Raw genomic sequence first — 24,194 nt, 5'->3', positions numbered from 1 at the left:
TGGAGCCGTGCCCTGCCGGCGCTTGGCCACTGATTGCGGCGCTGCTTCCCCGACGGGCACCCCGTGGCGGTGGGCGGCGTAAGCCCCAGCCCACGAGGCCCTTCCCCGCCGCGGGCCTCCCTGCACAGGGGTCCAGGCCGCCACGGGGAGGCACCGGCGGGAGGCGAGGGGCCAGCTGCTGTGAAAGACGGGCACGGAGAGACGCAGCCGCCCGAGTGGACGAGGGCGCAGGCCTGGCCGCCCGGTGTCCCTGGAGAATCCCCGGGCTGAGCTCGGGCTGGGGTGCTGCGGGGAGGAGGGGCGCTCGCACAGGCCCTGGCCCCGACGACGAGCGGGCCCCACTGGTGTCCGGCGGCCTTTACGGAGCCGGGCGGCGGGCGGCGGAGGGCGTCGTCCAGCCCGGCCACAGCCAGCCCAGCGGTGGGTGTGCGGTTTGGTTTTCGGACGTTCACGTTTGCTGTTTTTCCCTATATATGTATATTTATATGAAAGGCCAGAGCCAAATAGAGCAGAGCCTCCAAGGAAGCCGCAAACCAAACCTGCCCCACGAGGCGGGCGGCAGCGGCCCTGCACCCCTTTACTTCTCGGAGGGCGGCGGGAGGGGTGCGGGGTGTCTTCGTTTGAATTCCCCCAAAGCAGGCCCTGAGGCGGGGGCTGGGGGGGGACCCCAGGGGCGGGAGGGGCAGGGAAGAGCTCTGCACTGCGCCAGGGCGTCTGGGAACGCCCTCGACGGAGAGGGGCGCAGCCACGGGGCGGGCACGAGGGTGGCTGGACCGCAGCGCGGGGACGCGGGGCCGGGCCGGGGGGCTTCCCCGCAGGGCGGCTGGGCCGGGGGCCTGCAGGGGCGGGCGGGGGGCTGGGGTCCGTGCTGGCGGCCGGGCAGGGCTCGCTGGCCCCGGCTCTGCCACCGCCACCTGCCCCCGCAGCGTCACCCAGCCTGTCCTTCCCGGAGGGGAGACGACCCCACGACCCTGGCGGCAGGCACGAGCGGCCTCCCCGGGCTGGCCCTGGCAGCGAGGCGTCTCGGCCTAAACCCACCGAGGGCCGGAGCTGTGGAGCCAGGGGCCGCGTCCCAGTGCCAGGGCACGAGAGCCGCCGCCTCCACCCCTCGCTCCGCTGCACAAACCGCCTTCATTCGGCCGCGGCCGTGACGTCGATACCGCCAGTCGTCACCGCACAGCCGCGGGGCCGTGAAGCGACGGGACCCGGTGTCGGGCCTGGAGGCGAGCGGGGCGCGGGAGCCAGCTGTCCCCCACGGGCGGTGCTGAGCCCGCACACGCAGCGAGTGGACAAGCTGCCGGCACTTCAGACGCGTCCCTTCCACGTAATAATTTATTTCATTTCCAAGTGACAGCGGTGCAAGCGGTTCCCGGGCCTGGGGACCCGGCGTGGGAGGTGGCGGGGGCTGGCCGCCCTCCCCGGGGCAGCTGAGGAAGCAGGCAGCACGTCGCCGCCTTCCGGAGACGTGTGCGCGAGGCGGCCCCTCGGTGCTCCGCGCCTGCGTGAGCGAGGCTGCCGGCGAGGAGGGTCGGGGGCGCGTCAGGGCTGGGGGGCCTGGGGACGGGGGCCCACGGGGAGCCCCTCCCTGGGCGCAGGCCCCACCTCCTCCCGTGGCTGCTCCCGTGGCTCCTCCCGTGGCTGACAGCACCGGGGGCCGCCACGGCCGCCGTCTCCACGGAGGGCCCGGCTGGGGCTGGGGGCTGGGGGCTGCACGGGGCGTGGGGGCGAGAAGTTGCTGGGGAGCCTGCCCTGGGGAGGGGCCGCTCCCCCACAGCCCCTCACCGAATCCCCGGCAAAGCCCGCCTTGAAGGGGGTGTGAGCAGATCTCCCTGCACCCCGATGCTGGGGGGGATGGGGGGCAGGGTCAGCCCCGTGCCCAGGCCGAGCCCACGTGGGGCCTGTGGGGCCCGCTAGACCTGACGCGCAGCCCACGGGCACCGTCCACTGCACCAAGGTCCCGGGAGGCGGCCAGCGGGGGCGGGGGGGCGGCCTGGGACAGGGGCCTCCGAGAGCTACGTCCGTTGTTATTCCAAGGGACGGCGACTGTCCCAGGCGAGCGAGAACCGGGCGTTTCTGTGCTGAGCGCGGCGAGTGGAGACGTCCAGGCGGTGCAGGGGCGCCCGCGGCGGGAGGGCTGTGGGCCGCTGGCGTCGCGGGTGGGGCCGGCTGGGAGCCGCTGGGCCGCGAACCCCGCGTCACGGCGCCCCCCCGCGCGGCCCTCAGTGGTAGTAGATGCTGAAGGCGTGCAGGATGTAGAGCAGCGTGGTGACGAAGGCGAAGAACTGCGGGGGACGGCCGTGAGCGCGCGCCCTGCGCGGGCCAGCACCGTGCCCCGCCCGGCCTGGGGAGCAGCCGCCCCGCCCGCCCCGCCCCGCCCCCACCCGCCGGCCTGGGCCGCTCAGACCGCCCCGTGCCCGGGTCCCGGCGCCCCCTCTCCTGGGCGTGGTGTCCCGTCTCCTGGGCAGTCCCGTCCCCGAGAGCCCGCCTGGAGCGGCCTTGACCCCCGGCCTGGCGCTCTCCTCCGCGCTGTCCTCCTGCCCGGGCCCCTCCCTGACCTGCCCCCCGGCCCATCCCCCGGCCCCTCCCCGGCCCGGCAGCCCGAGCCCACGCCAGCTCCTCTGGAAGGCTCCGGGGCACCCAGCTCTCAGGGCCCCGACTGATGTCCTTTTTCCAAGAGCCCCCGGGCTGCACATCTGGCCCAGACAACCCACGCCCCGAGCCCCCCGGCTCCACGATGGGCTGCCCCCAGCCTGGGGGCCGGCTCTGGTCTGGGCTGCCAGGACCTCGGCCTCCCTGCCTGTCCCCTCCTGTCCCCTTCTGTCCCCCTGAGTCCCCCAAGGACACGCCATCCCTAGCCCAGGCTGGACGCCGGAGGCCGCCCCTTCCTGGCGTGTGGAGGCCAGAGCTCCCGCACCACTCGTCACCCCTGCTCTGCTCGCTTGTTCACACCTTCATTCATTCACGCCTTCATTCATTCGCTCATTCATGCCTTCATTCATTCATTCATGCCTTCATTCATTCATTCACTCACTCACTAATTCATTCACACCTTCATTCATTCATTCATTCATTCATTCAATAAGCACCTTTCGAGCACCCACTGTATTTCAAGAACCCCTGTGGCTGGGTCAGTGAACAGAAGACCCCGAGACTCCTGGGGACCTGGGTGGTGGTGGGATGAGCCTCCCGGCACCCGTGGCACCAGGTGACGTGAGGGATCCGGTCGGCAGGAGAGGGGGCCCAGGCGGGCGGGAGCCCCGGGACAAGGGCAGCCCACACCCAGCACGCCCCCTCCCTTTCCTGCCGCGGCGGCGTCCGTGGGGCCGTGGCTCTAACGGGACCACTCGCCCGCGTGGCGGTGGGGGCACCTGGGAGGAAAGAGCCCGCGCCCCTGGCACGGGACGGGCTGAGAGCCCAGAGCGCGGGCAGCTCCTCTGCCTGCGACGCCACGCAGGACCCCCCGGGGCCCCCGGGAGGCGCCCAGGGCCCTGCCGACTGCCCCCAGGTCTGCAGCGTCCGCTCCAGGGGCAGGAGAGCCTCGGCCCCACGCAGCCCCAGCTGCTGGCCCGACACAGAGGCTGCGCTGGGTGGGTGCACGTTGACGCGGCGAGCAAGCAGCGGTTCCAGGCGGAAGGCCGCGAGGGGCAGGGGCTGCGCGGCCCGGGGAGGGAAGGTGCGCGGGGGGGAGGCGGTGGCTGGGAGGGCACCCGGAGGCCCGCTGTCAGCTGCGCAGCTGCAGCCCTGCCTCCCCCGCCAGGTGCCCCCGCAGGAGCCGCAGTGGACCACCAGGGCGGCACGCCCCAGCCTGAGCAGTCGCCCCCAAGGGCGGATCCAGGGGCTCTGCCCGCTGAGGGGGTCCCTGCCGGGGAGGGCACCCAGGGGAGGAGGGGGCAGAGGGAGGAGGGGCAGGAGGGGCCAGGGGGAGGAGGGGGCAGGAAGAGGAGGGGGATGTGGGGGGCCAGGGGGAGGAGGGGGATGTGAGAGGGAGGAGGGAGCGGGGGAGGCGGGGCCAGGGCCAGGAGGGCGGCGGCGCTGGCGGGCCCTGGTCCCGGGCCTGGGGCGGGGGTCCCCGGGGGTCCCGCCTCGCACGGTCCTGTTCGCCCCGCTGGCCTGGCCGGGCCCGCTGGTTTCCCGCGCAGGTGGAGGAGGCCGAGCACCCGCAGGCAGCGGAGCCCGGAGCCCGCGGCGACCCAACGGGGCCGCGCCCAGAGCGCGTTTCAGAGAAGAGTCGCTCAGAGGGACACGGGCTGGCGGGCGGCGGAGGGAGGTGGACGGGGTGACCGGGCGGACAGGCCACCGCCGGACCGGGCTCCGGGGGCAGGCGAGCGCGGCACGTGTGCTCACACGCGCGTGCACACACACCAGCAACACACTCGCACACGCGCACGTGCTCACACTACTCACACTCGCTGACACACATGGGCTCACATTCAACACACACGGCCAGTCACGTGCTCACACGCTCTCACACGCTCACACGCACACACTCACACCCTTGCTCTCGCCCTCAAATCCCCCCCGCAGGTGCCTTCGGCTCGGGGGCTCAGGGCTGCGCGACCCCGTGGAGCCGAGGCCCGGCCGTGCCCGCGTGCCGGGCGCACTCACCGAGGCCGCGGTGTTGATGTAGTAGTTGCGCAGGTCCACGGCCTCCGAGACGATGGTGGCGTGCGCCTGCAGGACGGCTGCGCTCATGTACAGGATGCCCGTGGTGCCGTGGTACAGGCTGTCCTGCGGAGGGAGCGGGCGCAGGCCGCGTGGGCACCGGGGCGCTGGCAGAGCCCGAGCACCCGCCGCGCTGTGCACAGGGACTAGCGAGGCAGCGAAAGGCTGCCAGCGCGTCCGAGCCCCGTCCCTGCCGCGCCCTTGGCTCGGGTCTGCCTGCCCCGGGCCCGTGTGAGGACTCCGGAGGGTAAGACCCACGCTAAGCCCCAGTGGAGGCTTGACGCAGGCCGCGCCGGCCCTGGACGTGGAGCCTGCGCGCTGGGCCTGCACGGGGCAGCCCTGTGGCCTCGTTTAACCCCACAGCTGCCAATTTACAGACAGGGAAACCGAGGCCTCACCGAACGCGGTGGGACCCTCGAGTCGGGGTCACCTGACTTGGAGCCTCTCTGCGAACCCCCCCCGCCCCGGGCCCTTTGAGCCAATGGGAACCCTGTGCAGCCGCCAAACGCCCTATCAGTTCTCGAGGTAACACGGCGATTGGCAAATCTGCGCCTGGCAACTTCTAATGAAATGCTCGATTCAGGAGATGTCACCGCGGGGCAAAGGGGTTAGAGGACAAGGTCATCAGAGTAAGAGGAGCTGGGACGGGCTGCTGGGACGCCCGGCGGGGGCACCGCGGAGGCCACGAGGCAGGAGCCTGGGCCGGGGTCCCGTGGCAGTGCTCGACCGGCCGAGCCCTCGGTGCAGCCCAGGAAGGCCGAGCCGGGCGGCTGAGGGCGGCTGAGGGCCTGGACCCCGCAGCGAGCGCGACGCGCGGCCTCCGACCAGCCGACCGCAGAGCCAGCTGGGAGCCGTGGCGGGAGCCGCTGTGTGAACTCGTCTAAGAGGCTTCCCGGGGGCCTGGGAGCGTGTGGGGCGGGAGGCAGGGGCTGGCTCTAACGTCCCTGGAAAGAAAGGCTGCGTGACGGGACGGCGCCAGGCCCCAGTCAGGCCACGCCAGCGCAGGAGCCACTCAAGTGCTGTCAATTGTTCAAGAAGAGAAGCTCTTAAGTGGTTCTCAGTGTGATGGGGCAACGTGGAAAACACGAGTGACAAAGAGCAAACGAAAGCACCCACGGCCCTGCGTGTTTGCGCGGTGTGTTAGGGAGACGCTTGGCATTAAATGCACAGAACACGTGGCCGGATGCACCGGTGGCTGCGGCAGGGACTTGGGATTTGCGGGATGCTTCCCTATTCGTGTCTCCTCCGGTGTCGCTCCCGTGATCTCACCATGAAGGAAAGTTAGGGGGACGCACACCGAGGTGCTTACAGGGAAGGCACACGGCGACAAAGCCGCTCTGGCCGCGGGACGCTGGGATTTGGGTCACTAGTGATCGCGTGAAACGAAGTGTCGTTGCCCGTGGGCCCGTCCCGGTCCCCAGCCCCCGCGAGCAGCGGGGCCGCCCAGCCTTACCAGGACCCTCCAGAAGTCGTATCTTCTGTAAAAGCCCAGGAGGTACGACAGCAGGAGCAGCAGGGAGATGAGGAAGGAGGTGAGCGAGACGTACAGCACCCATCCCTGCAGCAGCGGGTTGGCCACGTGGGTGGAGGCCACGAGGACCCACACCCAGCACCCGAACACCTGGAGGAGAGAAGGGCGGGCTCCTGGGGCCTGGGCGCGCTCCCCGCGCCTCCGTGCCCCCGCGGTGAAAGCGCTTCGGTGGGGGCCGCGAGGCCGCTGGGAGGAGGGGCCCGCCCCCGCCGAGCCCCACATCAGCTCCTGGCGTCAGAAACCGCGGGGGTTAGCCCGTGGCGGCCCCCGGCCCGGTGGCGAGGAGGTGTCCCCTCGACGGGCACAGCCTGTCGCCCGCCTGAGCAGCGGCTCACATTCGCGACGGGGCGTTTCCTGGGAGACGCCGTGTTCGACACCCGCGCAGGCCATCGCCGGCCTCTCCGGAGCTCGCAGCAGCGCAGGGCGGCGACCCCGGAGCCCCGGCTGTGGCCCGTCCGTGTCTGCCCGCGGGAGGCCCCTCGGCAGGCGCCGGCCCCCACAGGGCCCTCCTCGCCCAGGCGCCCGTTAGCCGCCCCCTCGCCCTGGCCCAGTCCCCGGAGCTCCCCAGAGTCAACAGGTGCCACCTGGGCTCACCTGGCCCCTCCGGAACCCACCCTCGCACCTGCTGAGCAAGGACGCCCTGGGGGCGGTGGGCGGGGGCCAGGACGGGGTGGGCTACGGGGCCCCAGCGGACAACAATCCCGCCCCAACCTCGCGGGCACACGGGCGCTTGTTCTTCATAAAGTATAAAACATGAGATATGGGGGCATTTTCAGGACTTGGAGTTGTCCTGAACGATATTGCAGGGACAGATGCTGGACATTATGTATCCTGCCATGACCCACTGGATGGACTGGGAGAGTGTAAACTACAGTGTAAACTATAATCCATGCGGCGCAGCAGTGCTCCATGATGTGTTCACCAAATGCAATGAAGGTGCCACAATGATGAAAGAGGCTGTTGATGTGGGAGGAGTGGGGGGTGGTGGGATATGGGGTATATGGGGACCTCCTATATTTTTTAATGTAACATTTTTTTGTGATTTATATATCATTTTTAAAAAGACTATTATTAAAAATAAATTAAAAAATAAAAATAAAATAGCTTTGCAAAAGAAGAAGAGCCTGCTGGGCTTGGGGACCACGGGTCCTGATTCCGGTGACGGGTGGGGGTCCTACCCTGAGCAGCCCCATGGTCTCTCAAGGACAAGCTCGCCCCCCGCGTCCTGCCCGCCCCGGCAGGCAGCCCCCCTCGGCTCACTTCTGTCCTTTCCACACACGCTCTGGACCAGCCCGTCGCTAGCCACGAGGGCCTGGGAGCCTGACCGGGCCTGCGCCAAGTCCAGACGCCGACTGGGAGAACGGACGCCCGCGCCGCGCCTCCGCGCACGACCCCGGCTACGGAGGAAATCGGCCACGTCTCAGGGTTTCTGGTTTTTGGCACACGGATCCTGCGCGTATTTGTAATATGCTACCAAAGTACTGGGGGAAGTCACTGTAAACGGTATTTCTTCCTTTAAAGTTTACTTTCTAGTTGCTCATTGCTAGTAGGTAAATTCCTTGGGATTTTCTATGTATCTCCTCAGAATTTAATGTTAATTTCCACGATTACTAATGAGAGCGGGCTTATTTTCATGTATTCATTGGTTTTTATAATTCCTCCTCTTTGGACTATTTTATTGGTTACAAACATAGGTTGTCCTGTTCTCGCTGGCTCGTGGAATTCTTCCTGGTCGCCTGGGCCTCGCGGGCGTTTGGAAACGCGGGCGGCTCCGCTGCACGTGGCTCGGGATTCCGTGGTGTGGCTGGTGACGGAGTTCTGGGTTTTTCCGCTGTTGAAAATGTCCGTCTTTATGGACTGCGCTTTCGCGCCAGGTTCATGTACCCGCCGCTTCCTCGGGTCAGGAGGGGCCTTGCGCCCCGACCTTCCCTCAGGAGCGTTCCCTCCTCCGGGGTACAGCCTGCGCAGTTTCTTAGTGAAGGCAGGTGGGTGGGGCAGTTTGACTTGTTGGAAAATGTCTTTTTTTCCCTTCGACGATTGTGTTCTCTTAGCCCTCGGGGACATTTTTCCTGGTGCTCTGGACTTCCCATCAGTCCGCGTCGCGCTGGCTCACCTGTCGCTGCGGGAGGCCGGCTTCCAGGTGAGTTCTGCCGGTGGCACCCCCTTCGCCGGCCGCGCAGGCCGTGGCCGGGAGCCAGAGCCGGGCCCGCGACGAGCCGCTGGGAGCCCTGGTCACCCCGCCGGGCGCTCGTTTTCCAGCCGGGCCCGCAGCCACCGCCGCCTGCTGACCCTCTAGTGTTCATTTTTTTGTCCCTGCCCTTGTGGCTTTAGGCGCTGCCTGCCCTCTGTCCATTCGCTGCGCGCTCTTCTGTGTTCCTGCTGGTCTCCGTTTCTCTCGTGGCGCCGCCTTGCTGGGTCGGCTCTCCAGGTGCGTGCATGTCTCTTGGTTGAGAGCGCGTGACTGCGGGGAAAGAACCAAACGACGCACGCACGTCTGCCCAGCTCGGCGGGGACACAGGCCCAGGCCCCTTCCCCACGCTGGCCCCCGCTGCCGGGACGAGCGCGTCTCCCAACCACGCCCAGGCCGCGGCACGTCCGTCCCCCAGTGTCGCCCTGGGGCGGGAACGGTCTTCCGAGCGCGGAGGACACGTGCGCTCTTGCGGAGAGGACGGGGAGCCGGCGGGCAGAGCCCAGCGACGGTGGCCGCGCGAGGACGCGAGGAGGAGCGTCCCCACCGTCCTCTACGTCTAAGCTGCTCCTTGGTCTTCTGGGGGCTAAGGAACTTAGTTTTCACCCCTAACCCCCCCTGGCACTGAGGGTGGAGGGCGCGTGTGAGAGCCTGTGTGAGAGTGTGAGTGTGAGAATGTGAGAGTGTAAGAGCGTGATGTGTCAGCGCGCAAGCATGTGAGTACGTGAGTGAGCGTGTAAGCACGAGTGTGAGCGTGTGTATGTGTGAATGTGTGTGTGTGCATGTGCAAGTGTGTGTGAGCGCGTGTGAGGGTGTGAGGGTGGGAGTGTGTGTGTGTGCCTGTGTTGGGGGGGGGTTATCTTTTCGCTGCTGCTTTCCAAAACCAGGACCTTGAGCGGTGATTTGGAGGTGGAGGCACCGCCTGGTAACGGTGTTAAAATAAAGCCGTGCTCGTGGCACGTTTCCTGGCGGGCTAAGCCGCAGCTTGAAGAAAAGACATCAACGTTGGTGAATTTACACAGAATTTTCCAATTAGAAAACAATCGATGTACATTTAGCACATATGGAAATACTGCGTTCCAAACACAATGAAACGCTCCCTTGAGTTACACGGGAGAGAGGACCATCTTTTTGGGGCTCTGGGTCCTCTAGAGGTCTTAAGGTCCAGGGGTGCCTGGGGGTGTCGGGTGAGAAGGCAGCAGGGCGGAGCCTTGCGGCTGAGACGCCCCCACCCCCTGCCGCCTGACCACCCCCCCCACCCCCCCGGCTCCAGATGCCCGGCCGCCCTCCTGGCCGCCTCGGGACACCCCGGCTCTGCCAGGGGCCCGGCCTCCCCAGCGGCCTCCGCTCAGGTCTTGGGCCCAGGCCGGGTCTGGGGTCGCCCGTGAGGGGAGGGGCGGGCTTCGCCTCCAGGAGAGGGTGGGCTCCGGCCCCCGTGCTGTTCTCGCAGCCCCGCAGCTGGGCTCGGCTTGCGGGCGCCGCGTCGCGGGGGGGGGGGGGTGCAGGCTTGGCGGCCCGCGTCGGCGGGCGCGGCCTCGGGCATGGTGACCGCCGCGGTGGGGCCAGGCCGTGCCTCTACCCGCTGGCGTCGCGGCGCCCGGGGACAAGGGAGCCGGGGTGGACGGAGACCGCGCTTGAGCCAGTGCTGACGCCGTGGCCCGCCTCGCCTCGGCCGGGGGCTGCACACTTCACAGGGTGCGTCCAGCCGGCACCCGCTTGGCCCAGACGACCCCTGATGCCAGCTCCCCGGAGCCAGCCCAGGGCCCCCCCGAGCCAGGGCGCACGGTGCCTGTACCCTAATAGCTGCCCTCTGTGAGGTGGCGCCCGAGGTGGCGAGGCCGGGCAGGCGACGCCCCGTGGAGCCTGGGCCTGGGTGAGGCGCTCGAGGGCCCCCCGACAGGCCCCGCTCGGGGGGCAGGGGCAGGAGGGCTCAGCCAGGCCGGGGGCTGCTGGCTGCGGGGGTCGGGGGTCTCCCGGCGCCCAGCCCCACAGAGCCCGCCCATGGCCTTCTGCTTGGGGCGCCTGCTGTGGGGTCCCCGACCCCCTCGCCTCCAGGACACGCCAAAGCCCCCTGAGTGTTGGGGTGTGCTCACATGTGCAGGGGGCTCCAGAAACGGCTCCCGTGGGGCGTCATGACCGTGAGGGGAGCCCGTGCTTCGTTTTCACCCCCACGTCCCTCGACCTTCTGCGCAGCGGCAGGGGCAGGGCCACGGCCAGCTGCAGGCGGCCTTAGCCCCGGCCAGCAGGCGCCTCGCTCTGTCCCCAGGGCCGAGGGCGGGGTCTCTAAGACGCGGCCACCTCGGGGGTCTACCTCCCTCTTTTTTATTTTACCTTCTATTTTGCTTTCCCAGTTTCCCTGGCCATCTCCTTTGCTCCTCGTGCTTCATCTCCCAGGAGCAGGACATGCCTGCAGACGCTGGGACCTGGCCCCCCCCGAGGAGCGCTGGGTCCCGCTGGGCACGTAGCTCTCGGGCATGTCTCGGGCAGCTCTGGCCGGTCCTTCTCTTACCACCAGACCCGCGTTCGCCTGTACGTGCTCCACGGCGGAGCTGACCCCCGCGAGGAGAGAGGCGGGGGCACTGCAGGAGGTGGCCGCCCCCCGGCTCCTTCCCGCTTAGAAAGTTGGTTCAAGAACTGGAGCCCCGGGAAGCAGATTTGGCCCAATGGATAGGGCGTCTGCCTACCACACGGGAGGTCCAGGGTTCGGTACACAGGGCCTCCTGACCCGTGTGGAACGGGCCCATGCGCAGTGCTGAGGCACACAAGGAGGGCCGTGCCATGCAAGGAGTGCACCCCATAAGGAGAGCCGCCCTGTGTGAAAAAAGTGCAGCCTGCCCAGGAGTGGGGCTGCACACACGGAGAGCTGACACAGCAAGATGACGCAACAAGAGACACAGATTCCCGGTGCCGCTGACAATAGAAGCAGACACAGAAGAACACACAGTGAATGGACGCAGAGAGCAGACAACTGAGGGGTGTGAAGGGGAGAGAAATAAAAATAAATCTTTAAAAAAAAAGGAAGGACTGGAGCCCCAGGCTGGGCGGAGTTGGGGGGGGGGGCCGGGGGGGGCGAGCCTGGGCCCGGGACACACCGGAGGCTCCTGCGGCCAGAGAGGGCAGCGGGGACGTGGAGCAAGGACAGTGGCTCCTGTGGACGGGCCGGCGCCAGCTCCACCGAGACCCACGAGTTGAGGTGATGATTAGAAACCACAACGACGATGCTCGGGTCGCCGGCAAGTGCTTGCTACCTTGAAAACCGCAGCGTGAAGGAAACGGACCAACGAGAAGTACAGGGCGGGGGGAGGCGCGTCTAAAACTCGGGGAGCAAACCCCCCTTGAGCGGCGCTTCTGATCCTGGCTCCAGCCTGGAGCCACCCGGGACGTGCGGCCGTCCCAGCCACCCCGTCCTGGCCTCTCCCACCCCGCGGCGGGCGGCGTGCTCTGCTGGGCCTGGGCGGGTCCCTTGACTTCCCCGTGCCTCGGTGTCCCTGCCCGGCAAGGAAGGGAGGTGGGGCCATGATGGACGCGCCCCTGCCAGCCGCCCCGAGGATCGGGTCTCTCTGCCGATGGGGTCAGTCCTGGCCGGACGCTGGCCGTCGATGTGTGGGACGCTCACGAGGGATTTGAGCCGGGACAGCCGTGGAGAGGCGTCCTGCGGGAGGAAGGGTCCGCCGGCGCCGGGAGAAGGACCCGAGGAGAGAGCAGGCCTGGGGGTCCTGCAGGGGTGGGGTACCATTTGGAGGCCCCGGCCCTTCTGAGGAGTGGGTGAAAGCTCTGGGCACCCGGGAAGTCTGCCTGCCCCATGCACAAAGCTCCCCGCACGGCCGGGCCTTCCCGGCCCCGTTTCCCCCCCCAGGGCACGTGTCCCACCACCACCCGCTCTGTCGTTTGGGCAGTTTCCGTCGAAAGGTGGACTTGGCTTTTAGGAATTTGTCCTACAAATAACACATGTGAGTGAGATAATGAATGTGCCTTGTTTGCTACAGAACAGAGAGGAAACGTCCACTCGCTGCCGTCCGCAGGGACCAGTGTGGCCAGCTACGCCCGCGACGAGGAACGGCGTCATTTCCCCCACACCTTCCAAGGAAATGAGGAAACCCTCCGCAGCCGGAAGGGAACAAGCCCCACGCCTTCCAGGCTCAGGCGTGCCGTGCGCCAGGGAAGCAGACAAAGGAGAAAGCGTGCGCATGCGCACGTGTGCGTGTGTGTGTGTGTGTGTGCGCGCGTGCACGCGTGAGCAAATGCACAGGCCTTCCGAAACGGGGCCCCGTGGACGCGCGCGCTGACCTGGGGCTGGGGCGGGCTTCGTGCCCCCGTGCTCACGTTTCTACCAGCCCACATGGCAGAGCTTAGTTTAAAGAGAAAGAAGCTTGCGGGGCGATGGGTCGCCAGAACCCGCGGTGGGCAGAGCCTGCGCGGGCCGACGAAGCCCACGGGCCCAGGAGGGCCCAGGTCGCGGGCCCGGCGGGTGGGGGGTGCCCAGGGCTCACGGCCCCCCAGGGATATGGCCCCCCCAGGGCTCACCCCACGTAGGGCTCATGGCCCCCCAGGGCTCACCCCCCAGGGCTCATGGCCCCCCAGGGCTACACCCCCCCCAGGGCTCACGGCCCCCCTTGGGCTATGCCCCCCCAGGGCTCATGGTCCCCCAGGGCTCACATCTGCTCCCCCAGGGCTCATGGCCCCCTTGCCCACCCGCCCACCTCACCCGCCCCTGCTCCTCTGTCCTGTCGCCCTGGTTCTCGGGCTGCCACAGCGCGTCCCACGGAGCCTCTGGAATGTCCGGCTGGAGGACAAGGCCGGCTCAGCCGTGAGCAGCCCCCAGGCTGTGTCCCCCCAGGGGTCCCAGGGCGCGCTTAGGGCATCCTCTGACCCACAGGCTTTGTCCTTGGCAGTCCTCTGTGGTGCCTGTCCAGGGTCTCGTGGCCACCGCGTCCCTTTAGATGGGACGAACAGGACGAGAGCCAACGGGCTGCACTCCAGGCCCCGCGGGGCAGTTCTCGGGAGAAGTGCCACGAGCTGCCTGTCCTCCCGCGGTGGCCGGGCCGGGCCAGCAGGGCTGGGTGCCGTCCACCCCGGGCGTCCTCTCAGATGGAAACTGCGTGGCCGCAGGCAGCGCCGCTCCGTCCTGAGCCTTGAGGGTGACGCAGCTGCCAGCAGTGACGTTGCCAGTGCAGCCCCTCGCAGGCAGACGCGCCTTCACGCGCGCTCCACGTCCTAGTATACGAATATCTGTTCTGTGTCGCCACACGGCTCCGCGTCCTTCCACTGCCGACGTGACATCGTCGGGCCGAGGCGCCGCCCCGGCTCCCCCGTCACGGAGCTCGCCCAGGACCCTCCGCATGGCGGAGGCGTGTTTTCCCGTTTCAACTGTCTCTCTGGAATAAATTCCCCGCCGGGCTTACTGGTGGCAGGTGCGGGGAGCGGGTGCAGCCGGCCCTGGGTCCGGGGCTCCCCATCGCGTGGCCGGGTGGGGACACGCACGTGACCTGGTCTGACTGACGAGGACGAGGGGGGCCTGTGGGGGGTCTCCCGGGAAGGGGTCCTTGCACCGAAAGAGACCCAGGGAGGGGCCCTTCTGCTCTGGCCCTGCTGGGTCTGGTGCCATGTGTGGGGCCGGGAAACAAGGAGCGGAGTCACGGAAGCAGCACCTGCCACAAGAGCGGCCGTCTCCTGCCTGCTCAGCTGAGCACACCTGAGCACACCTGGGCACACCTGGGCACACCTGGGCACACCTGGGCTGTGACGCTGCCCTGTCACCTGCCCCCTCTGCATCTTGAAAAGCCTCCCTGCTCCCCATGATGCTCAGGCCACGCGTGGAGCCACGGCCGCCAGCCCCCCACACAGGGTGGTGCACGGACCCCCCTCAGCCCCTCCAGCGCCGGGGCTGCCAAGCTGTGTGGGACCGCGAGCTGAGCGCCACGCGTGGGGCTGCCGTAGACATGGCGCGGCGGGTGCCACCCGGCACTAACGACGGAGGCCGCCAGGCGAGATGCGCCATCGTGGAGCCAACGCTCTTCCTGGAAAGCTTGGTTTCAGTCACACAAGCGCGTGCCCACACAGGCGCGTCCACCACAGAAAGACACACACGTCACGCGTGTGGGAACTAGGTTGCCACGACAACACGCTTCTCCCGTGGACAGGCGTCCACGCGGGGAGCCCGCCCCAGCCTACCGCCCTCGCCCATGCCCCCCGCAGCTCCCCCTCCGACAGCGTGTCTCTGGGGGGGCGACTCCGGTGCGTCCCGGTGGGGTGGGGGTGGGGGGCTGCCGCAGCTCCAGCTCAGGGCCCGGGGAGGGGGCGCGGCTGGGGACCGGGGCGACCCGGGGTGCAGTGATGGCGCCTCGATGGCCTGGACCCGAGGTCGCCCTGGGGTGCGGGCACACTTCCCCGCCCGCCCCCCACCCCTCCCCACCCCTCCCTGCTGGCCGGGCCCTGGGAAGCGCCTGGCAGGCATCCGCCCCGTCCAGGGTGAGAGGCGACCCCAGGGGCAGGGCGTCCCCCCAAGGCACCGGGGCGGCAGGCGGGACGCAGAGCCCAGCGCCGAGCCGTGGCGTCCTGCGCCTGTAAGGGGATGCCCTCCCCGCGGCTTTAAGGGGTGGCCTGGTCCGAGCCGGCCGTGCAGGACAAGGTGCAGCCCCGCCCAGCCAGGCCTCTGCCCAGAGGAGCACGGGGCCCGCGGGGACGGCTGGCTGGCGCCAGGCCAGGGAATGCGGGCGCCGCCTCCGGCCTGGGCGAGCCGGGCGGCAGGAAGGGCGGGGGTTGTGACTCAGCAGCGCCGCCCCGCGCCCACCACGGGAGCCTCCCGCCCCGCAGCCCCCGGCCCGCGCCCGCCCCAGGAGCCCCCCGCCCCGCGCCCGCCCTGCAGCCCCTGGCCCACACCCACCCCGCAGAACCCCGCCCCGTGCCCGCCCCGGAGCCCCGGGCCTGCGCCTGCCCTGGAGCCCCCCCCCCTCCGTGCCCACCAGCAGCCCCTGGCCCCACGCCTACCCTAGAAGCCCCTGGCCGATGCCCGCCCGCAGCCCCACGCCCTGCGCCCTCCCCAGGGGCCCCCGGCCCCGCGCCCGCCCGCAGCCCCCGGCTCGCGGCCACCACCGCCAGGCAACGTGCGTCCACCCCAAGGGAAAGGGCGGCTCCGTGTCGCGCTTAGGAAAACACAGCGACAGCTACACCTTTCCTGCCACGTTTCTTCCTTTTTCACTTTTTTGGTACCATGCGCTAAGGCGCCGGCGCGGAACCGTGTCAGGGCGGGTGTCAGCGCCCCCCTCCCTCCTGGCACATCCCTAAAGGTCACGTCCCTCCCCGCCCGGGAGGCGGCCAGGGAGCCCTGCCTTGGCCCCTGGCGCCCCTGCCCTCGGGGCACATGCCCTCCCCAGGGACCCCAACTTTGCGCCATCACCTGCCGTTGTCTGGCCCCTTGCTGGGCACCACGAACCCTCGGATGTGTGGCAGGGGTCCCCCCCAAGGCGCCCGCCCTGCCCGCCTGGCCTCATGGCCCCTCCTGCAGGAAACCCCCTGGGCCCCGAGCAGCAGCCCCTTGGGGCGGCCCCGCCACACGCTGCCTTCACGCCTCCCCCCGCGCCCCCACCCTGAGCCCTGAGGGCCACTGCCCCCCAGGCCTGGCTGGTGACGGGTCCCGAGCTTGGGAGGACGGGGCCCGGGCCACCCCTGCTGCCGGCGAGCATCCTGGGCTGGCGCCCACCCTGGCCCGAGGCCCCCGCTGGCCCGGCCAAGCCCGCTCCATCGCCCCCAGGACGGCCGGCGGGCTTCCACCCCTCCTGCACCCCGGCCACCCCGGGCCACTTGCCGCCTGGCACGTGGTCAGCTTTTCACAGACACTGAGCCGAGAGGGTGGAGGCCGGGCGCCGGTGTCCCCGGGGCAGAGAGGGCCCGACGGGGGCCGGGGCCGAGAGACGGGGGGAGCACACAGAGACCCCCGCGTCTCGCAGGGGCAGCCTGGGGCTCGGGCGCGCGTTGACTGTGGCGGGGGCTCCCGGCCGTGGGCTGGCCGGGCTGGGAGGCCCTGACCGGTGGTGACAGTCGAGCTGCCTGAGGGACAGGCCGGACATCTGCCTGGGGGGGGCCTGAGAGGTGAGGACTGCGCGAGAGGGCGAGCAGGGGTCCAGTGGCCTCATTGGCCCTCGTGCTCCCTCGCCTGCAGACCGGCACTGCCCTCCCCGGCCCCTCTGCCCGCTCCCCCGCAGCCCAGGGCCTGCCCAGGAAAGCGCCCAGCTGCCCCTGCCCGGGCCAGCGCCGCTTACCGCCAGCCTCTTCCCTTGGGACCCCCAGCTCCAGCGGGCCAGAGGGGGCCGCCCCCTGCGCCCCTCTTCAGGAACGCCCATTTAAGGGGAGCCGGTGGACGGGCTTTCTAGAAGCTCCGCGCTTGTCTCGTCTGAGCTTGGAGAGGCCCCTGGGTCACGGAAGGCCGTGGAAGGTGTAGTGGACGGCCAGGGGCTGTGTGGACGCGGGGCTCGGGCCGCCTGCTCGCGCCCTAACGTCGATCCCTCCCGGCTCCGGGGTGGGGTGGGCACTGCCAGCTGCGCTCCGAAGATGCCCGCTGCAGCGGCTATTTGGGTTCTGGGGGTGAGGGCAGCCGGAGGTGCAGGGGGTGGGCTCCGGCTCCCCGGGCTGCAGCCCCCCAGCCCCCCACACCCCCATCCCAGGACCAGCTCCCGGGGCCCCTCCTGTGGGCGGACACTGGCCACTCAGCGCCTGTCCTCCTAGGCCACGGCAGACCCGCCCCCACCCCGCGCCCCCCACCCTAGGGACGGCGGCTGCTCCGGGCATCTGAGCTCCAGCTCGGCTTCCAACAACGGGAACCCCGCACCAAGACCCCATGTGCGAGACCCCTTCTGCTCCGCTGCCCGCGCGGGGCCGGCCTCCGGCCAGGCTCCGCCTCCCTGAGGGTGGGCTCTGCGCCCACCTCGCCCCCTGCGGCCCCCGGCTCAGTGAGGAGCAGGCTCTGAGGCCTGGCGGGTGATGGCTGCCTGGGCGTGCCCCCACGGCTGAGCTGCTCGGTCTTGATGGCCTGGCCCGGGCAGCCCCCCTCTGCCGCCGGCCCACCCTGCCCCGCCCCGCCGGGCCCCCCGGGCCTCTGTGTGCGGGAAGCGCGCCTGCGCTGTGTCTACCTGCGCCCTGTGCCCCGCGATCCGCTGCGTGGCAGCTGCCCCACCCCTGCCATCGGTCGCGTCCAGCCTCACCCTCTCGTCCCCTTCTTGGACTCATCGTCCCCCAGGAGCTGTGGCACGCCTCCGCGGACGCTTGCTGACCTACCGCTGGACTCTGCACAGATGCCCCGACGCCTCATAAGAGGACGTGCTCGCCGAGAGCCACACGAGCACGCGGACGGCATTTCTAGGGTGCCCACACGGGCCGGCGCTGTGTGCACATCCGGGTGGCCCCCCAGCTGCCCGATGAGGTCCCCCTGACTCTCCCTTGCTGGGGAAACCGAGGCTGAGGGCAGCGGTGAGGCAGCAGGGCCAGGCTGTCGCCCGCCCGACGCGCTCGGCTTTGCTGAACGTTAGTGTGCCGGCCGCCGCTTGCGGGCGCTGGGCCTGGGCAGGGGGTCTCCTCGGGGCTGGGAACCCCTCCCCCCGAGACCCCCCCTGCCCCCCCTCCTGGTGACTGCCGTCCCCTTGCCGTCCTCGGGCCCTGGGCACGGAGGGGGCTGCGCCCTGCACCTGCAGCGCAGCAGGAAAGGGCCGGCCTGCGGAGCCGGGCACCGGACGGCGCAGGGCACCGGACGGCGCAGGAGCCACGTGGCGGCCAGTCGGGAGCGGGCGGGTGGAAGCCGCGAGCGCAGAAGTGCGACGAGAGCAGGAAGCTCCACCGGGGCGGCCCCGAGGGGGGCGGGCTGCTCCCCAGGAGTGACTTGGAAAGGGCAGGGAAGCAGGGAGGGGTTTTCCCGCGGCAAAGTGAGGGGGGCGGGCTGCTCCCCAGGAGTGACTTGGAAAGGGCAGGGAAGCAGGGAGGGGTTTTCCCGCGGCAAAGTCCGCTTCGGAGGAGGCGGCGCAGGAAGAGGCGGCCCAGCTCGGAGCGCCCGCGCCTTCTCCAGCCCACCGAGCACGCGCCGGCCCCTGGGGCTGAGCCCGCGGGTGCTGGAAGCCCCTGCCCGGGGGCCCAACAGGCGTTACGACCGAGCAGAAGAAGAAACGGCCAACTCAAGGTGAAACTGGAGATGCAGGTAAGACGCGAGGAAGCACTTTCCGTGCTGGAAGATTCCAGAAAGCGCTTCTAGGGGCATCTGGGTATTTCCTTGCTGCCACGTGCAGGCCGCTTACGAGGTCAAAGGCAAAACATCAGACGTCAGCGTGCGCGAATTTTCTCCCCTTTGACCGGTTGACCCCCTGGACGCATTCTTAGCTGTTTCTTTTGAATTAGCCAAAATCCACGGGATAAGGAGCCACCGAGGGGGGTGGGCGGAGGGGCTTCTCGGGTCCTTGTTCCCGGAACGCGCCCTCGGTCACGTCGCCCGTGGGAAGGGTGCTGGCGCTCGCCCCGTGGGTGACGGCTCGGGCACGGGTCACCCCGGCCTGCTCGGGCCCGGCCAGCGGCCGCTCGCCCGTCCTCTTTTGCCTGCGAACAAGATTGGGAACGACCAACTGTCCACTCGCACCTCAGGACGGGGTGGGTCCCGGGTTTCCCACAGTCCAAGACCCCGCTGTGAAATCAGTACCGCTCCCCAAAAGGAGCCCCGAGTTCAACAGCGAGCCGAAATAAAGGAGGATTTGGACGCTGAAGTCTTAAAAGTCTCACGCTGGGGGGATGGGGACGTGTCCCCCGAGAGGCACAGCGCATGGCCATGTGCTGGGGACACCCGTGTGGACCGCCACTGGGCACAGCAGAGGCGCCCACGAGATGCCACTAAGCTGCAGTGACGACCCAGAGACAGCGTGGCTGCTGCGGGGGGTCGGGGGTGGCCTCGCGGGAGGGACAGGCACCCCCCGCCGCACCCGGCCCGGGCTCTGGGATGGCGAAGGACGGAGCTGGGGGCAGCGGGCACACGGGGCCACTCCACACTGTCTTTCCCAGTCCCCCCGAATCTGTCACTCCTTCCAGACAAAGAAGCTACCAAGTGTGAATTTTAATGTCAAAATCGTGAAAACAGCCACCTCGGGCACAGGCCCGGAGAAGCAGGCTGCGGGGTGGCGGTGGCGCAGCCCCCGGGCCGGCTCAGCAGCGCCGGGGCGCACAGGGCGGGGAGCCGCGGGTCTGCTTCCCCGCGCCCCGGTCCTGGCCCCGGTCCTGGCCCCGGCTCGGCGTGCGGGCCGCGGGCGCCTGGCGGGCGGCGGCTGAGGGGGGTCTGGCTGCCTGACCCCTGCTGCGCCCGGGTCCAGGCGGCCGGACGCGGCCTCCCCACCGCCTCGGGCCGGCCGAGCTGCCCCTGGCTCCCGCCTCTGGACGCGCGTCTCTAGCAGCACCTACGCCCCGAGGCCAGGGCGCGCGGGGCAGGGGGCTGTCGCCAGGGCGGTCTGTGTCCGTGGCCGCCCGCGCCTCCCTCGTAGGGCCTGACCCCTGGGCGTCCCCCCTCTGCCCCCTGGGCCCTGCGCCCCCAGGTCCGTGGCAGGAGGCCCAGTTAGGGGAGAAGCAAGCCCAGAACAACCCTGACCCACGCGCACGGCCAGCGCCCGGACGCCGGGTCCCTCTGCGCAGGGCTTCGTCTCCGCGTTTCCCAGGTTTCCAGCCACGAACGAGGATTGCTCGTGGGTTAACAAATCAATAAAATGTGATGAGAAAACTAAGGGACAAGCCCAGACAGAGAGACGTTTTACAGGACAACTGACGACGCCGCAGAAGCGTCAAGGCCAGCAAGGCCGAGGAGGGGCTGCGCCCGGCGAGGCGCGGGGGCAAGCCCGAGCCAGGCCGGTGGGCGGCGCGGTCAGCTGCAGCTGTCCACGCCGGCCTCCTGCCTCCGGCGACCGCTCGCGTCAGGCCTGAGCGTGGGGGCAGCTAGGGGGAAGCGGGCACGGGAACTCACCGCGCTTTTTGCAACTTTCCCGTAAATCCAAATGATTTCATAATAAAAATAAAGGCGTAAAGCCGAACCAACGACGCCCTCCTTCCCCCCAGATACTTAAAGCCCCAAGAGCTCAAATTAGCCGTGCCCCCCCTCCGCCGAGCTGGAGACGGTGCCCTGACGCGCTCGAGGGCGGAGGCACGGCCCCTGGGGCACGGGGCTCCCTCTCGCCCGGGGCCCGTCCCCCAGCCCCAGGCCGGCCGTTCTCTCCGGGGCCTTTGGGGGGTCCCGCCGCTGCCCACCAGGCCGCTCCCCTCCAGGGCCCGTCTCCATCACGTGGGGGCCTCACGGCGGCAGCAGGCCGTGCTCCCCGAGAAGCCGTGGTGCCGCCACCCCACGCGCCACACGGGTGTCCCGGGCGGGAGGCCCCAGGGTCCAGGCACACGCCTCGCTGGCGCGCTGGATGTCCCGGGCCTGGCTGGGAGCCACGCTGGGTGCCTGGGCGCCGCCCTGGCAGAAGCCCGGGCCTGCCTGCCCCTCCCTTCCTCGCCGACAGCAACGGGCGCCCTTTAGCCGGTTTGCCAAGAGGTCGCTCGACCCGGGCCGCCTGCCAGGCCATGATGAGCGCGGGGGCGGGCCGGGCCTCAAGGGGTAGCGTCCAGGGCCGCAGGCCGGAGCCGGGCCTTGCAGAGGGAGCCTCCAGAAGGCGGGGACAGGGGGCGGTGCCAGGTGGCCCAGAGGGAGGGCCCGCAGGAGGCTGAGCGCGCGGGCAGGGCCACGCCGGGCAGGGCCACGCCGGGCGCGGGGCGTGAGCGCCGGCCTCAGGGCTGGGCCCCAACGGGCCCCACACCCTTTTATGGCAGGTGCTGCCACCGGCCTAAGGTCGAGGTCAGTGGAGACTCCCTGGGGCCGGACGCTCCCACGGGCAGGGAGCAAGCCCTGGGAGGACAGGAGCCCCGGGCGCCCTGGTGGAGCTCCCTGACCAGCGCAGGAGGCCGCCCTGGCACCGGGGGTTTTGTTTTGGAAAGAGGAAACCCGCCCTCCGGAGCCCGCGTGCAGCGCCCTGCGCGGGGCAGCGACCCACCCGGCCGAGGCGACCTGGCGCTGCGGGAGGCCCGAGCCTGCGCTACCCTGCCTGGCTGCCGCCTGGTCCCCGCCCTGGCCCCCGCCGTGACCCCCAGCCCTGGCCCCAGCTGTGACCCGTCCCAGACCCCGCCCTGCCCCCCCCAGACCCCCACCCTCGCCCCCCACCCTGGCCCCCCCTTGACCCCTTCCGGCCCCCTGCCCTGGCCCCTGCTGTGACCCCCCCCCGGCCGCCCCCGGCCCCCCACCCTGTGATCCCTGCCCTGGCCCCTGCTGTGACCCCCCCTGGCCCCCCGCCCTGGCCTCCCGCCTGGCCCCCCACTCTGGCCTCCCCCCTGGCCCCCCGCCCTGGCCTCAGCTGTGACCCCCTCGGCCCCCCGCCCTGGCCCCCTGCCCTGGCTCCCCGCCTGGCCCCCCGCCCTGGCCTCAGCTGTGACCCCCCCCGGCCCTCCGCCCTGGCCTTCCCCCTGGTCCCCCGCCTTGGCCTCAGCTGTGACCCCCCCGGCCCCCCGCCCTGGCCTCCCGCCTGGCCCCCCGCCCTGGCCTCCCGCCTGGCCCCCCGCCCTGGCCCCCACCTGGCCCCCTGCCCTGGCCTCCCCCCTGGCCCCCCGCCCTGGCCCCCCGCCCTGGCCCCCGCCTGGCCCCCTGCCCTGGCCTCAGCTGTGACGCCCCCCGGTCCCCCGCCCTGGCCGCCCTGGCCCCCCGCCTGGCCCCCTTCCGCAGGTCTTGGGCCCCCCCGCCCCGCACTCACCAGCTCGGGCAGGAGGAAGGCGAAGGGGATGGTGGTGAGCAGCGCGACCCCCGCGGGCACGTCGGGCGGGGCGTAGCTGGTGGCGGGCGGCGAGGCCATGCTCTCCCCTGCCCGGCGCCCTGGCTCGGCGGCGCCGCGGGCCCAGCCCTCAAATACCCTCCCCGCGACACACCCACCGACGTCGCGACGGGGAAGGAAGGGCCCGCCGAGCAGGTCGGTCCGCGGGCGGGCGGGGGAGGACCGCGGGCGCGGGGCGGGGCGGGCCCCTGCCGTCCTCCGGGCTGTCGCCGGCCGGGCGGGCACCGGGCCGAGGACCCCTGAGCGTTCCGTCCCGTCCCTGTCCTCCCCTCGCGGGCGTAGAGGCCCCTCGCGGGCTGCGCCCCCAGCCTCGGGCCCGGGCAGGCCCCCCCACTGCATCCCGCCCCGCTCCACCCCTCACCCCTGCCCGCACCCCCCCTGAGCACGGCCCGCCCCCCAGGCAGCGGCCCCAGCACAGGCGACGCCGCTGGACACAGAGCCCTGTTCTGTCCGGAGAGCTGCACCTTCGCCGCTCTGACCACCCTGCAGGGACCTGCCCCCCGGGGCTGAAGGGGGGGCTGAGGGGAGCTGGGCCCCTGCCTGCCCCGCGCTAACCCCGCCCGCCCCGCACCCCTGCCCCGCGCCCCCGCCCCGCGCCCCTGCCCGCCCCACGCCCCTGCCCCGCGCCCCTGCCCGCCCCACGCCCCTGCCCCACGCCCCTGCCCCGCGGCCCCAGCTGGGCCCTCAGCCGCCCTGGGAAGTGCTCGCCCGGGGGGCAGGCATGGGGGGCTGACGCAGCGGGCCTGGGGAGGCCCCCCTGCTCCCACGCGGGGCAGTGAATTCCAGGGCAGGGCCACTTCCCACCTGGCCCCGATCCCGCCCGCCGGCCGCGCCACCTTCTTACCCCCTCCTGCCGAGGGTGGCGGGTAAATAAGCAGGCGCCGCTCCGCTCTCGGGGCTGCGGGGCACGTTCGACTTGACCGAGGCCACCCTGTAGAGGGCACAAATCTTTAGTAAAGAAGGAAAACTGCCTTCTCCGGCTCATTTCTCCCGAGGTAGGAAATGGTGGCACCGGGTGCTTTGCCCGAGGCCGTCAGTGTAATAAGACACGAAGATGTGAGTAAAACGAGGCGTGAAACTCGGTGTACTTCCAACGTCCACATCTAACCAAGGGATGTTCATCGTGTGTGACGGTCCCAGTGCACTGCGCAGGACACGGCACGCACCACGGTGGAGGGGCCACAGGGGTGGAGGGGCCGTAGGGTGGAGGGGCCGCAGGGGCGAGGGGCCGCAGGGTAGAGGGGCCGCAGGGTGGAGGGGCCGCAGGGGTGGAGGGGCCACAGGGGTGGAGGGGCCACAGGGGTGGAGGGGCCACAGGGGTGGAGGGGCCGCAGGGTGGAGGGGCCGCAGGGTAGAGGGGCCGCAGGGTGGAGGGGCCGCAGGGGTGGAGGGGCCGCAGGGGTGGAGGGCCGGCAGGGTGGAGGGGGCCACAGGGGTGGAGGGGCCGCAGGGTGGAGGGGCCGCAGGGTGGAGGGGCCGCAGGGGCGAGGGGCCGCAGGGTGGGAGGGGGCCGCAGGGTGGAGGGGGCCGCAGGGGCGAGGGGCCGCAGGGTGGAGAGGGGCCGCAGGGTGGAGGGGCCGCAGGGTGGAGGGGCTGCAGGGGCGAGGGGCCGCAGGGTGGAGGGGGCCGCAGGGCGGAGGGTAGAGCTGTAGGACACTGCGCCTTCCAGCCCTGCTGCACCCCTGGGCTGGGGGCGAAGGCGGGGGGACACAAGGCCCCCGACTCCCCCGCTGGGCCCACCTCTTGGGCGAGGTGTTCCTGCACCCCCACGGCGGGCCCCGGCGCCGCTGACCGGCTGCCCAGGATGCCTCATTACTCAGGGGGGAGTAAAGGACGCCCAGGAAAGCGTCGGGGCCAGGTGGACACTTGGTGAGTACTTCGCATCCAAGTCAAACTGAAATCACGCCTCTTCTAGCTATCTTTTCTTTCCAGGCAAGACCAGCGCCTT

The 24,194-nt window shown here is 70.4% G+C and overlaps 1 protein-coding gene across 2 annotated transcripts; it reads right to left on the bottom strand.

The window, feature by feature from the left end:
- Nucleotides 1-1,314: 1,314 nt before the first annotated feature.
- Nucleotides 1,315-23,246, bottom strand: MALL (mal, T cell differentiation protein like). Of its 2 annotated transcripts, none has more exons than XM_071208704.1 (4): nucleotides 23,091-23,246; nucleotides 6,116-6,283; nucleotides 4,606-4,728; nucleotides 1,315-2,282 (listed from the first exon to the last, which is right to left on the bottom strand). In XM_071208704.1, the coding sequence occupies exons 1-4, from the start codon at nucleotides 23,229-23,231 to the stop codon at nucleotides 2,220-2,222; spliced, it is 495 nt and encodes a 164-aa protein (XP_071064805.1). In that variant the 5' UTR covers nucleotides 23,232-23,246; the 3' UTR covers nucleotides 1,315-2,219. The 2 variants fall into 2 exon arrangements, with proteins under 2 accessions (XP_071064805.1, XP_058134068.1); XM_058278085.2 differs by lacking the exon at nucleotides 23,091-23,246 and adding an exon at nucleotides 22,169-22,321.
- Between the last annotated feature and the right edge of the window lie 948 nt (nucleotides 23,247-24,194).

This window comes from Dasypus novemcinctus, chromosome 17, assembly GCF_030445035.2.
Source record: "Dasypus novemcinctus isolate mDasNov1 chromosome 17, mDasNov1.1.hap2, whole genome shotgun sequence".
NCBI classification, from domain to species: Eukaryota; Metazoa; Chordata; class Mammalia; order Cingulata; family Dasypodidae; genus Dasypus; species Dasypus novemcinctus.
Note: the sequence above shows the minus strand (reverse complement) of the source record. Positions and strands in the feature narration are given on the sequence as shown.

What these genes read in the sequence shown, in the direction of transcription:
- MALL (XM_071208704.1), bottom strand. Translation starts at nt 23,231, where the DNA reads ATGAGCCGGAGAAGGCAGTTTTCCTTCTTTACTAAAGATTTGTGCCCT. An exon ending in GCCACCCTCGGCAGGAGGGG is followed by an intron (nt 6,284 to 23,090) that starts GTAAGAAGGTGG and finishes TCTCTCCTCCAG; the next exon opens with GTGTTCGGGTGCTGGGTGTG. An exon ending in ACATCAACACCGCGGCCTCG is followed by an intron (nt 2,283 to 4,605) that starts GTGAGTGCGCCC and finishes CGTCCCCCGCAG; the next exon opens with TTCTTCGCCTTCGTCACCAC.